General features: G+C 31.1%; 3 protein-coding genes across 3 annotated transcripts; 1 reads left to right on the forward strand and 2 right to left on the reverse strand.

The window, feature by feature from the left end:
- Window positions 1-423: 423 nt before the first annotated feature.
- On the reverse strand, window positions 424-5,172 carry LOTGIDRAFT_166117 (hypothetical protein; the record flags this gene model as incomplete). The annotated part of the gene is made up of 8 exons (XM_009063179.1): window positions 424-612; window positions 1,744-2,002; window positions 2,552-2,737; window positions 3,017-3,212; window positions 3,753-3,931; window positions 4,260-4,317; window positions 4,666-4,730; window positions 5,078-5,172. 8 exons carry the CDS (start codon window positions 5,170-5,172, stop codon window positions 424-426), a joined length of 1,227 nt encoding a protein of 408 aa, XP_009061427.1.
- Window positions 5,173-5,525: 353 nt separating this feature from the next.
- On the forward strand, window positions 5,526-9,043 carry LOTGIDRAFT_234840 (hypothetical protein; the record flags this gene model as incomplete). Its single annotated transcript, XM_009063180.1, has 9 exons — window positions 5,526-5,966; window positions 6,222-6,341; window positions 6,869-7,056; window positions 7,168-7,268; window positions 7,489-7,565; window positions 7,806-7,886; window positions 8,159-8,252; window positions 8,644-8,720; window positions 8,900-9,043. The coding sequence occupies exons 1-9, from the start codon at window positions 5,787-5,789 to the stop codon at window positions 9,041-9,043; spliced, it is 1,062 nt and encodes a 353-aa protein (XP_009061428.1). The 5' UTR covers window positions 5,526-5,786.
- A 4,581-nt stretch (window positions 9,044-13,624) lies between these two features.
- On the reverse strand, window positions 13,625-14,437 carry LOTGIDRAFT_89554 (hypothetical protein; the record flags this gene model as incomplete). The annotated part of the gene is made up of 2 exons (XM_009063181.1): window positions 13,625-13,777; window positions 14,354-14,437. Coding segments are annotated over 2 exons (237 nt in total), but the record flags the coding sequence as incomplete, so codon positions are not given.
- Between the last annotated feature and the right edge of the window lie 30 nt (window positions 14,438-14,467).

A 14,467-nucleotide genomic window follows, 5' to 3' on the forward strand; every position in this document is an offset into this window, starting at 1 on the left:
GATATCCCAAAATCTGATACATATTATATAATTGTCAGTCTTAAAGGGAGAAGTGTGCTATTTTGGGTAGTTGATTTGAGTCTTGAAGAAATGTAAATAGTCTTCAGAAGTTCTAGAAATGTACGAAAATCGCAGAATTCCTTCAAAAATATCTTTCCCATATATTGCAGTGTCCCAAAAAAGACGACTGACTTGTCTTTTTAACTTTCAAATGTAGATACTTCTGGACACACATAGATGTGAAGGCTTAAATTTCAACGGTGATCAGTGAACACTATTACTGACTGGATTAGCTAAAAAAAACTCCTGTTTTTGAGACTATTTATAAAAAAAAAATGGCACATCTGTCCCTTTTAAGTATAATCGCATAGTAAGATACTAGTACACATGCAAAAGGTTACAAATGGTTCTGTACTCACCCTGTCAACTAGGTGCATGGGATAAACAATCTTCTAACATGTTTTCACTTAATGTCCATAATTTATCAGCTAAAACTGGATCACAGGCAGCTTCTGATGCTGGACATCTATAACAATTATTAAAATATAAACCCCCAATTCCTTCTAATTCTTTACTTGCTGCACATAAAACAGTAGTTGCTGCTCCTTGTTGCTGTAAAATAATTACACAAGCAGTTTTAAAAAGGTGAAAGGTTAAAGGGCATTGTTTAGTGGACGGGGATACTGATAGCATCAATTTTGACCATTCTAAATTTCAGTCAGAAATTTGTGGTTCTTGCAAACCAACTTTTGTATTTAGAAGTAAAAGGGAGATAACTACAATAGAACAACTGTAATTTGTTTTTGTATAATCACAGTGGACAGCTAACAGGGCCTTCGTACAATAGCTTTTAGTATTGGATAGGTCATTCCACAAATACAGGATATTTCAGAAATATAGGACATTATAGGACATTACAAAAATACATATCAAGAATAAAGGACATTACATGGAAATATTACTCAAATGCTATTACTAATACTACAGAAATAAAGAACTTTACAGAAATAAAGGACATTACATGGAAATATTACTCAAATGATATTACTGTTACTATAGAGCTTTACAGGAAAAAAGGACATAACAGGAATAAAGGACATTACATGGAAATATTACTCAAATGCTATTACTAATACTATAGAGCTTTACAGGAATAAAGGACATTACAGGAATAAAGGACATTACATGGAAATATTACTCAAATGCTATTACTAATACTACAGAAATAAAGAACTTTACAGAAATAAAGGACATTACATGGAAATATTACTCAAATGATATTACTGTTACTATAGAGCTCTACAGGAAAAAAGGACATAACAGGAATAAAGGACATTACATGGAAATATTACTCAAATGCTATTACTAATACTACAGAAATAAAGAACTTTACAGAAATAAAGGACATTACATGGAAATATTACTCAAATGATATTACTGTTACTATAGAGCTCTACAGGAAAAAAGGACATAACAGGAATAAAGGACATTACATGGAAATATTACTCAAATGCTAATTACTAATACTACAGAATTAAAGAACTTTACAGAAATAAAGGACATTACATGGAAATATTACTCAAATGCTATTACTAATACTACAGAAATAAAGAACTTTACAGAAATAAAGGACATCACAAAGATAGCATCACATGGGACATTACAAGAATACATGAAATGACATTACATTAATACAGGACAATGTCACACAATATAGGCCTGAATAAATCAAGTTAACCTTACCATGGACTTAGTAAATGGTCTGACTAGTGTAAAGAGTAATCTATACAGCCACCAGTTACGTTGTAGACTTGTTGACATCATATTACCAGGGTGTAATGACAGGGATGTTACATTTCTACTACGTAATCTTCTATTTAACTCCATACTAAACGCCACGTTACATATTTTTGATAAATTGTAGGCTTTTAAATCTGAATATTGAGCATAACTTGGTGATAATTTAGAGGTGTTGATGTTATTACGATTCAAATCTGTAAATCTAAAATAATTAAGAACTTATATTAGTCATTATATAGTGTCTTATGGTTATAATTGCTTGGAATAATGAACAGTTTAAACTTCCATCTTGTGTTTTAAAGGGACAGCTGTGCCATCATGTTTACCAATACTACCTTAGTCTCAGAAACTGGAATGTTTTAGCTAAGCTAATCAATAATAATGTCTACAGCTCAACTTTGAATTTTTAGCCTTCAAGCCCATGTGTGTCCAGAATTATATGTATTTGAAAGTTAAAAAGACTTTCTCTTTTCTTGAGACACTGATAGATATAGAAAAATACATCTATAGAAACAAGAAAAGAAATTCCTAGTTTAAGATATTTTTGAAGTACTAGTACTTCTGAAAGCTATTTAAATATATTCAAGACACAAATCAACCAAAAAATGGTGCATCTGTCCCTTATTTCTAATTGTAGGAACCACAGACGTCTAATTGAAAATTGGATTGGTGCAAATTGATGCTATCAGTGTAAAGAGGTTTTCTTTATAAGTATAAAGTAATACATGTATAAGTATATAAGTAATCTTACCTATGTGACTCACTGGATACAACAATAACTCTTGAAGGGCTGGATTTGATTAATAATTCTGTTAATAATTGTGTAAGATAAAATTGAGCTAGATGGTTGACTTGAAATGTTGTTTCTAATCCATCATCTGTTTTACTGTATGGTAAACCAAACACCCCCGCATTCAGTATCAAAACATTCAAAGGCCTGAAGAAAAATAAGAAAAAAAAAATTCTTACATTTCCTTTTATTTCTAGTAAACTCTAATATTAAAATTATCACCAAAATAGTCACTGCCTTTTGAGAGCTAGAAACAAGTTTTCTATAGGTAATGGAGATCTCAAAATATTGAAACATATTTTTAATTAGTTTCCAAAATCTAAAAAAACTGGTATGATATGCACCATTTTAATTTTCAATCAGATATCTGTGGTTCTTTAAATTCCACAAAAACTTATGGCATCAAATGACTTTAAAGGAACTTACCGATCTTTAGCTAAATAATTTTCAGCAAATTTTTTAACAGTCGATAGTTTAGCTAAATCCAGGAACATGGCTTCCACCTTAGCCATGGGATTTTCTTTCTGTATGTCTTTAACACAGTCATTAGCTTTCACCATATCACGGCATGCTAACACTACTGAAGCACCATGTTTTGACAGTGAACGAACTGTTTCATAACCTGAAAAATACAACAAGACACATGTACAAGTACTACAACTTCACAAGAAAAAGATCAGTTTTGAAAAGGTTTGCCACTTTCGGGCATACTATAACATACTGATCTGATAAATCACTACCTAGTAATACCTACCTATTCCACCATTAGCACCAGTCACTATAACATACTGATCTGATAAATCACTACCTAGTAATACCTACCTATTCCACCATTAGCACCAGTCACTATAACATACTGATCTGATAAATCACTACCTAGTAATACCTACCTATTCTACTATTAGCTCCAGTCACTATAACATACTGATCTGATAAATCACTACCTAGTAATACCTACCTATTCCACTATTAGCACCAGTCACTATAACATACTGATCTGATAAATCACTACCTAGTAATACCTACCTATTCCACTATTAGCACCAGTCACTATAACATACTGATCTGATAAATCACTAACTAGTAATACCTACCTATTTCACTATTAGCTCCAGTCACTATAACATACTGATCTGATAAATCACTACCTAGTAATACCTACCTATTCCACTATTAGCTCCAGTCACTATAACATACTGATCTGATAAATCACGACCCTGTAATACTGACAGAGCTGTAGAACTACCATCATATTTCTGTCGAAATCCTATTATCGGGTCTTTCTTTTCTTCAGCGAATGCTAATCTGGGATCAGTATAAGTTGTCTTCTCATGAACATGGCTGAAAAGCAGACAACGGAAAAAAGATTATTACATACCATACTCTTATCTTATCCTGAAATCTTATTCTCATTTTGAATTCCAGCCAAAGATGGATGTTCAGCATTCAAATGTAAAAAAATCTATCTAGTAGACTTTTCACAGTAATTTTCAGTATCTTTTAAGCGTATAAAAGCCATCGTTCCTTTTTCCACTCACTAGTTTAATTTCTAATTTCAAATACACAGCTTTCATACTAACACAAAGGTAATCTTAGCAATAAACCAGTATTATCAGAATATGATAAGTGGCAGGGATAAATCATGTTTCTGTTTGGAGATTCTACTTACTCAATAAAGAAAACAACTCCTTCATCTGTTATTTTTCTTTCCCATCCATAAGGTAATTCTATAAAAAGAAATACAAAAAGATTACTAAAAAATTTCATTTTTTCCTACTCCAATTTCACCAGGGTACCTTGTTTACTCTACTACAGTATACAAAGGTTTCTGTTTATTGTCCCATCCTAACAACTTGACAATTTATCCAAGTCAGCTTCCAACAGCCTGCATCACTCAGATCAGTTCTAAAATATCATCTCTACCTATGCATAATCCCCTTAACGTTTGTTATCACGTTTCCTATGAGTCAGTCTATCCCTCTGACAGGGTATCAGGGTTAATTTTTTAGTATCAAGGATAAAAACCTCATAATGTCTTGCTGTATTATCAGGAGAAACAAAAAACAAAATCATACCTCCTTTCACTTCTTTTTTCTTTCCTGTTGTAGGGTGCGTCCATTGTGTAGCCTTAGTTTCATGACTAAAAAAAAGCATTGTAAAGTAATACTAAAGTAAGATAGCACCCTCAGTTCCCTGATAAATACTGTAACTGGACAATCAAAATTACCAAACAAATTTTGATTCGGTTTATATAGATGGTAAAAAACATCTTTTCTTCAATACAGGTTCTTTTCATCAGTCCAATCACATTTGTTAGATTTCTTCACACATTTATCAGTGCTACCTTGTCAAAGTGGTTCATTTGTGGTATTGTCTTTCATATAGGCATAGGCATAGGCACTAGGACTAGTTTTTAGATATCTGCTGCAGCACAGGTGTGATAAGGGTAAAATGTAAACAATCTATCAAGACAAAAAACAACCTTACTTTGCATAATATACTTTGCCTTCAAATGTCACCCTTTCCTCCCACGCTGGGGGAATTTCATCTTCACTGTCAGTTTCTAAAGATCCCTGGTGCATTATTTTCAATGTATTTCTTGCAAAATATCCAAAGTTCCAAACGGATTAGATCTTAATTTAGATATCACGTGATGTGTTGTCAAATCGGACATAGACCAAATCGGACAAAATTAAAATGTTTGAAATCTCAATTTGATCTGTGGATTTCATTACTGACCCTCGAATTCTAATAGAAAGTTAACTCGACAATTATATGTACGCTTTTCAATTTAGCACGACTTTGATACAAAACTTAGGTCATTAAATGTTCAAAACGTATTTGTCTTTGATGTTTGCGGCAAATTAAATAGTTTATTTATATTATGTTACTATATTTAGACATGACACATGCCAGGAAAAGAAGAATTTCATCAATTCAATGAAATTTTATTTCCCTGTTTAGTGAACTGTTGGCATTTAGAAAATAAGAGAAGTCCTTAAGCGTGTCAAGGGACGCATCCTCACTTCCAATCAATTCTGTTGAAAGAGCAAAATTTGTTGTCTGTCATAATTTAAAAAAAAAAGAATTTTCAAGCAGACAACATTGAAGATTACAAAGTGAAACTAGAGAGTGTTTATGTCAGCTAAAAAATTCTGTTGGCCTATGTAGGAAAGTGTTTCGGAATTTTCTTAAAATGGAAGCAAAGGACTTTGAAATAATTAAGGAAGAAGCCACTGAATGGACTTCAAAGACTGGTAATGACTTTAACATACTGAGCTGTGATGAAAGTGAAAAAAGAATAGATTTTCATATACCAGACAAAAACATTTCATTTTATGTTGTACAAAACACATTTGATCAACAGAATACATGGGTAGGATATTTATTTAATATTCTAACGTCTGCTTGTGTTGGAGACCAGAAGGAAACCTCACCTTGAAAACAATGGAGTTTGAAATTCTAAGTTCCATACAAGATTTTGTTCAATTTCTCATATCCTTTTTTTGTTTCTTTCGTTCTTGAATTATTTTTGATAATAAACACTGTTTCTTCCAACCCAAAATACAATATAGATGACATTCCATGTATCAAAGTTTATTTATTTTCAAATGTAATTTTTTTTTTTTAGCATTTATGGAGTGATCAAGAAAAAATATTGAGCAAATTAAGTTCAGCTATAGAAAAATGTGGATCATGTCAGACTACTTTAACTGCTATACTGGATTCTGTATCTTCATGTTTAAAACAGGTCAGAAAAAGCAGATTGTAAAGACATTTTCTGAACATTATATGTGTTAGGGACACTGATATTATAAATTTGGACCATTCAATAGATTTCCAATTTTCAGTGTAAAGTAAGGATTCCTCATATTGTACATTTCACTAAAAATAAACTCTGTTTAAAGGGATAGGTTCGCCATCCATTAGACCAATTGTACCTTAATCTCAAAAACAGGAATTTTTTAGCTGAGCTAATCCGTAATAGTGTTCACAGCTTTCTGTCCAGATCTGAGCCTTCAAATCCATGTGTGTCCAGAATAATTCTCATTTGAAAGATAAAATGACGACTCGTCTTTTAATGATACTTTGTGATTTACCGAAAAGAAATCAATAGAAATAGAAGTAAAATTCCTATTTAGAGATATTTTTGAGAGATTATGCAATTTCCGTACATTTCTAGTACTTCTGAAGATTATTTACATATATTCAAAATTAAAATCAACCCCCCAAAACATCTGAATCTGTCCCTTTAAGTCCTTTTTATCTCTTCTATAGGTTATCAAAGATGCTATGAAAGAAAATGATGATGACGATGATGATGATGAGTTTGTGGACTGTGAAGATGAAGGTTTAGTAGAAGAAGATGATGATGATGATGATGATGGTGATGATAATGATGATGACAGCTATTATTACAATGATGATGATAATGATGAATCCACAGATACAAATGCCAAAGAAAAGTATGTTTATTGAAAAATAAGAATCCATAAATATATGGGTTTGCCAAAAAACATGTATGGTTCTAAAAAGACCAGCATATACAATTAATCATGATGTAATTACATTTTAAGGAAAGATGAAAATGATGATGATGATGAAGATGATGATGATGATACTGAAGATTTTTTTGGAGGTGATGGTAATCCTACAGCAGTGGCTAGGTTAGTGAAAGGTAAATATGCATATTTTTCTATGGATTAATTTTTGTTTATGGAATATGGGAGAATTTGTAGTCTCCAAAAAAATTATTTCAAAAATTTTAAAAAATTTTAAAAAATTTTAACAAGGATTTTTTAAATTCGTAAATGGCAAATATTAATATATATTTTAATGTAGATATTCAAGTAATGCTTTAAGGAAAATCATTTCTAAATATATTTATTACTTTTAAGATATGAAAAATATGCAGAAAATAAAGGGTAAATATGGCATAGAAGGAAGTCCTAAAGGAGGCAATTTATTTGTTTGGGTAAGTATTATAAATTATATTCATGATATAGACACACTTCTTTTTGTGAATAATCACTCAAACATTCAGATTTGTTGCCAATTTTCAGCTTGAGTATTTTGAAAACCTGTTTGTGTAAAAATTGATTAAAAGAGAAAAATCAGACTGGACTGGCAGATGTTGCCAAATCAACAGTCCTGCTTAAAAAACCAAAAGTTTTGATGTATAATTTTCTACATGTATTATATCTTATTTTTACAGGATGTGAAGTTAACAGATATACCAACAGATTCTAAATTAGGTCAAGATTTAGTCAAATATTCCCAAAAATATCATCAACAGGTTAGTGCTGGTCAAAATGACAAATTTAAAAATTAAGCAAAAATATCGATCCCTTCAATGATGCTAAATATTGGGTTGGCATATATTATGAACTCTTATGAAAAATCAATTTTTAGCAACATATTATGGATCTTAGTGCTAGGATATCCTAGAAACAGTATTAGAAGTTAAGACCCTAGGACATCCTAGCGCCAAGATCCGTTTAGAGAATACTGGCCTGGTTCCCAAAATTAAAGAATTAAAAAATTTCAATTTTTGTCCTTCAATTTCAGCCTGTGATAAATTTAGAAATGCAGTTTCCAAGAGATTATCCCTTCAGTCCACCATTTATTAGAGTTATAAGACCAAGATTTCAATTTCTTACAGGTATATAATTGTCTTACAATAAATTTCACTCCAGCTAATATTTAATATTAATCTTAGTTTTCATTAGCAATTGAAATTAAATGTAAGCACATTGATATATAACACTGGAGATACCAGTATCAGTGATAATGTCAATGGATGAAATATTTCATCATTTTGCTAATGATATGCAAATGGTACGGATATTGACCAAAACAGAGGATATAGCTACTGGAAGGAAGGATCTGTCCAGTTTACCATTCCACTAAAGTCTCGGAATTGTAGATTGACTTGACCTGAGGTCGAAAGGGGCAATACCCTCAATTTGATTCCGCCAAAAAGATGTTGACTCTGCGGTACCATGAGTACGGCATATAAGATTGACGCACATTCTTTAAATTAATAATTGTAGGTCATGTGACTATTGGAGGAAGTATTTGTATGCAGATGTTAACTAAGAGTGGTTGGACTCCAAGTAATGATATAGAGGTTAGTGATAATATAACAACACTAAAATAGTATGTGGACACTCTTAAATAAAAAGTGATATCAGGTGTCCCAGAGTTGATCAATATAACTTCTTACCAATTGCATATGTCTGAAAGAAATTAGATTATGTGGTTGTAGAAAATGATTACTTATGAAGCCTTTTTTTATATATATTTCAGTTAATACTAATTCAAGTGAGATCAGAAATATTAAGTGACGCTAACGCAAGACTTGCTCATGGTAAGGAGAATGATGTTTATTCTCTAGAAGAAGCCAAGCGTGCATTTGATAGAATGGTAGAGAGGTATAACTGGAATAAATAATGTGATACGTTAGGAACACTAGAAGATATGGAAATAGGGTTATGTGATATCCCTTTTGAGGATATATTGCAATTTTGAATGGTTATTCTTTAGTTCCAAACTATCATGCAAGTAATGAAATTGACATTGAGAATATATTGTGATATTCAGACCAGTTGAAAATACGAACTTATGAATAAGTTTATTAAAGTTTGCATTTTTCATTTTCAACAGTGCTTCATCTATGTCAGTCCCTCGACCATGTATCACACACAGACCTTTTTCTTGGGGCTTCTGTGTCAAAATGCTTCACCCTTCAGTCAAAGATATTTGTGCCAAATTTTTGTAGTGTTTTTTATTAGCTTTTATTTTATACATGTATAGCAACTTCAGATCAGATCTAATGACAGCCCTCTTGAATGTTCGTCAAATTAATCCTCTGACTTGACCTGATAAACACTGCGTCAAAAAATGCTAACGCTAGAGAGGGTAAAAATTTGATTGGTTAAAGCAAGCGTCCTCGAGTCAGGTCAAAAGGTTAATTTGACGAACATTAAAGAGAGCTGTTGTTAGAACTTAACTGAAGTGGCTATATCAAAAATAAAAGTCAATAAAAAAAAGGAACAAAAGTTTGGTCTCGCATAACAAAAGCTTCCACACGTACTCAAGCTGGAAGCAAAACATTATCGTCATCTACCAACCAAACTCAAACAGTCTCGAATAAATAGCAATTGAAACTAAGTGAATTGGCAATGTTTATGCTTTGAATCATAGTGTAGTTGTTTTCTTTTGCAAATTCATTATCAAAAGGGATTAAATTTGTTAAGTTTATTTTTATAAATAAAACTATTCATAATATTATCTTAATCATTATTTTTACTAATTCCTATCATGTATTGACGTATTGACTTGTGTTGTTTGATCCAGATTATTGTAAGGTATCGTAAAGCTTCGAATAGTATTTGAAATGCATTAATAAAGGCTTCAGACTACAAAAAGTAATGCATGCAGTAAACAGTGTTATCTCCCTTTAACTGTTCCTCTCTTCGTTGTTACTTCCTTTCCGAATTGACTCATAAATTCGATCAAAAAATGACGTATTACAAACTCACCGCAAAACAAAATTATAGTCTATTTTGTATGTATTCCAATGTAAACCGAAACATCTGCTATCAGGGTATCAACCATAGCTGAACATTGAAAATGTACATGCAGGGAAGATTCAAAATACAAACACCGAGAGCCCACTTTATTTGGGGGTAGTTTTGGTTTTATCCTATTTATTGATCACAGTGCAGATTCAAAATAGACTCTCCATGGATATGTTAGGAAATTCACTACAGATCTTTGTCAGAATCAGAATATCACCTATTGTATAGACTTATTGCATGTGCAATGAAATAAAGTACAATTTTTTACAACCTTAATTTTGGGGCAACCAATCGTATCCCACGTCACAGAAACTGTAATCATACAATTTCTCCCCTTGGACCGACTCTTCAAAGCCTTAAGTAAATAAAAATGATGGCTTCGATAAATCTCTAATATAACGCTTACAATTCATATTTATTTAAATAAATTAAATGAAAATACTTACAAATTTCAATATTATCGCCAGGACAAAGATTTAAAAGATCAAAAGAAAGGCCGAAAGTCTCGCCATTCTTTATAATTAATTGAATTATTAATATATTTTTTTTGATAAAATAAAAATATTTTTAAAAGATATTTCAATAAAAATCTAAAAGTATCTGACTAGTTCTAAACGTTTTACGAATTGCGCAAGATTAGCATTTTAAGAGCATTTGAAATATATATCTTATATACACAAGACCAACAGGTCCATTGTCGAGCTTTCTTTAAATAATTAAAAACAAATAACAATATACATTAACAAAGTGCTACGAAGTTTAATTTTTGAGACTCAACTTCGTAGAGCACAAATAACAAAGAGAGTGCATGGCTATAATGCATCACCTAATTTACGTAACGGAAATTAGCAGAGTTGAAAGAACCCTTCTCAAATTTTTTTCTGTCAAAATGAAACTGAAATGGAGTTTTACGTCCTTCTTTTCTGCACATTATTGGAATAATGAAAATGCAATGCAGTGTACAATGAGGAAAATTCTATCAAAGAATTGAGATAAATTTCAATATGAATAGACAGAATAATCAGTACCGTAACCATTAGGAAGAGTTATGTTGTTATTTTACAAAAATAATCTCATGATACCAATTGACATAAAAATCAAGAGGTACCCTTCCTGGAAAAAGTGTACATAGAAGTGAACATTTACAACGAAAAGAACTGACAGAATTAGAAAGAGTTTGATTTCAGATTAGATATGGGGAAAGAATTCGGATATTAGAGTCTGTAGAAGCCACCACCATAAGAGTTTGAAATGAAAGAAAGAAAGCCATCACCATTGTTGTTTGAATTAGAAGTTTATTGTGATTATGCGTAGCTACACTACATCTCTTTTACATTAAACATCTAAAGATACTAAAATTTGTCAAAATCTCTCGACTTAGATATATATATATATATATACTAGAACGTTACTTACAAAAAGCGTTACACAATCATGCCTTACTTTGTTATAAAATGTAGAACAAATAATGAAATATATCAATAGACAACGAGAAAAGATAACGTCACAAGAGCGATCCTTGGTGACTTCCTCATTATTGTATACAAATACAAATACATAAATATTTACAAATAAATGCGCATTTCTCTTTAGAATAAGCATTGATGAATCGGACATAATTTGTACAGCTACAGTAAAAGTTTAAAAATATAAAATCTTTTAAGATTTATGCATCTGACAATAAAATTCATAAAGTAAAAAATAGGGAAAAATAAAACAAACTGAATGAAGCGGATGAGAGCTTTAGATCTACAAACAGAGATTTGCAAATTCCGTTGAACAAAATGGAAAAATATAGTGCAAATTTTGATTCATCAAGCACACATTTGACTTTGTGTATTGCACATATAAATAATATTTCTTTATATATACACATTATATTAAATAATTATAATAAAAATAAATAGAATATCTCATCAGGAATTATTAAACTTTGCGAATTCGTATTTATTTAAATAAATCGAAAAGAAAAGATCTTAATTCCATTTTTTTCAAGGAGATTTTAAAGAAAATTGCAGATGCCACTGATCAATTTTGAGGTTCTTCATAAAATAGTACTAAAAACTAGAACAAAATGATATTTTCACATCAAATCGAATCCTTACAAATAATATAATAATGTACAAAAATTGAGATTGCAATCAACATATTGTGAAGTGTTTTCAAGATCAATGTTCTAAAAAGGCACTTATAGAAGTTCCACATAGGACCTTAGATCTTAATATTCATTTCTTGACTAGTATATATAACTTACGAACAATAAATATAAACATCTTCAAAACTATCATATAATAAAACAAAAATTATTAGAAAAAATGTGAATCTTCACAAAAAGTTTAAAATCAAAAGTAATTTCCTGGCTGGAACGACTTTAAATAAATCATAAATCTATAATTCATACATAAATTTACTTGAATTTAATTTATTCTCTTCAACAAAATATAAATCTATTTTGACTCCAAATAAATAGAATTTTTACTCGATCATTTGGTAAAATATATTATATACACTATACGATGAGCATTATTTCAAGAAACAACATAAACATTTAATTCTATTAAAACATAATATGTACACAACTTGTCAATCTTTAACATAACATTTAATTTCTGATGAATAAAAATTTGAGCACCATTTTGAATTGACTCCAGATATAAAACGTACTGAGCACTTTTGGAATTTATGTTCTACATAAAATTTGCGTAGTTTATAATCATGGAATGTACTAATATCCTATCAATTTTAGGGAAGATCAATTATTGGAATGTGCTATATAAATCATATATATAAATATACTTAGTTTGGAAGTCCATTGGAATGTCGTTTAATTGGAAGATCGTAATAAGAGCACTTAATAAGCATTGCAAAATTAAATATACAACTGATAAATATTGTTAACTTTCATGAAATATATCTGAGTGAAAACAGAACATGATATGTGAAGTAGTTGTTATTATTGACTAGTCCAATATGCAGATATGCAAATATTGATAACGTTATGTCAGAATTCACCCAATTTATTTGAAAAGACCATCTGTCTGTGTCTACTTAAATAATATCAAAGAAGATAATATGTTTTCTGCTTCTTTGTCGTTCGTGATACAAATCAGGAATGAACGTGGGAGATTCAAATTTATGTAAACAACTTTTTTGCAGATGAAATTGCACCTTAAAAAGCCATTTGGGCGACGAAATTGAGACAAAATATACGATAACACTATGCTTAGATAATAATGTGGTTTGATAAGATATGTGATAACAGTTTATATAAGCTAAAGTACCCTTATTAATTCACCCAATATAGGTATAGTTGAAGGTCTCAAGAGTGAGTACACATGATGTGTCCAACACAAACAGTAGAGCCTGTTTGTATCATAAACATTTAAATAAATAACAGAAACGGAATATCAGTCATGGAAAGAGCAGCCATTTATCAGGTTGTCTAGGATACCAAAAACAGTTCTATGAAGCGGGAACCCAGCATTCGTCTGTTTCTTTCCAATATTGCACGTTCTGCCTCCATACGTGATGAAAATGTTATCAATGCATCACCATTTGGTTTTCCTTCTGCATTTCTTTGCAACTGAATCGTGTCGGGGTTTACCTAAAAAAAAAAAAAAAAAAAAATAGATCATTTTCACACATGAATTATTTACAAAAATAAACAATGAATTCTTTCAGAAAAATTTAAACTGTGCAAAATTTTGGTTTGTGAATTTGAAGCTAAAACTAAGCAAGGATCTTAGAGAATTGTCTTCGAAGGGAAATTGGACATTACGATCAAACCGTAATAATTGTGACTTGGAGGAAAATGTGCTTGAACGTGCTCCACCACAGAAATTCTTTAAAACAAAGTTGACATATAAAACACAACAAAACCCAGAAAAAGCCCAAACTGAAAACAGGGGATGTAATGAGGGGTTTCTTTCACCAACAAAAACAAAAGAAAAGAATTTAGACTAAAGCTTTGTGTAAAGAGAAAAGCACATACACTACTAAGACTCGAGGTACGAGCTTAAAGTATTTACGTAAACAAGAAGAGAAGTGGAGGATTGAGAGAAAAAAATGAAAATAAAATAAGTAAACAATATGTAAACAAGACCGATAGTAGCCGGAACCGGAGACGCATGTCACAACACTTCCAGGGAACAGATCTGCACCATTGCCCGCTCTGACATACCTCCGGGAAACCTTGGAAGTAATTCATTACATCTTGTGCGCTCGCGTTGAAAGGGAGACCCCTCATTACAATAACCGAGGGTCCAGTTTGGGGCAAATAATTCTGAGGAGAAAC

This window comes from Lottia gigantea, assembly GCF_000327385.1.
Source record: "Lottia gigantea unplaced genomic scaffold LOTGIsca_56, whole genome shotgun sequence".
Lineage (NCBI taxonomy): Eukaryota > Metazoa > Mollusca > Gastropoda > Lottiidae > Lottia > Lottia gigantea.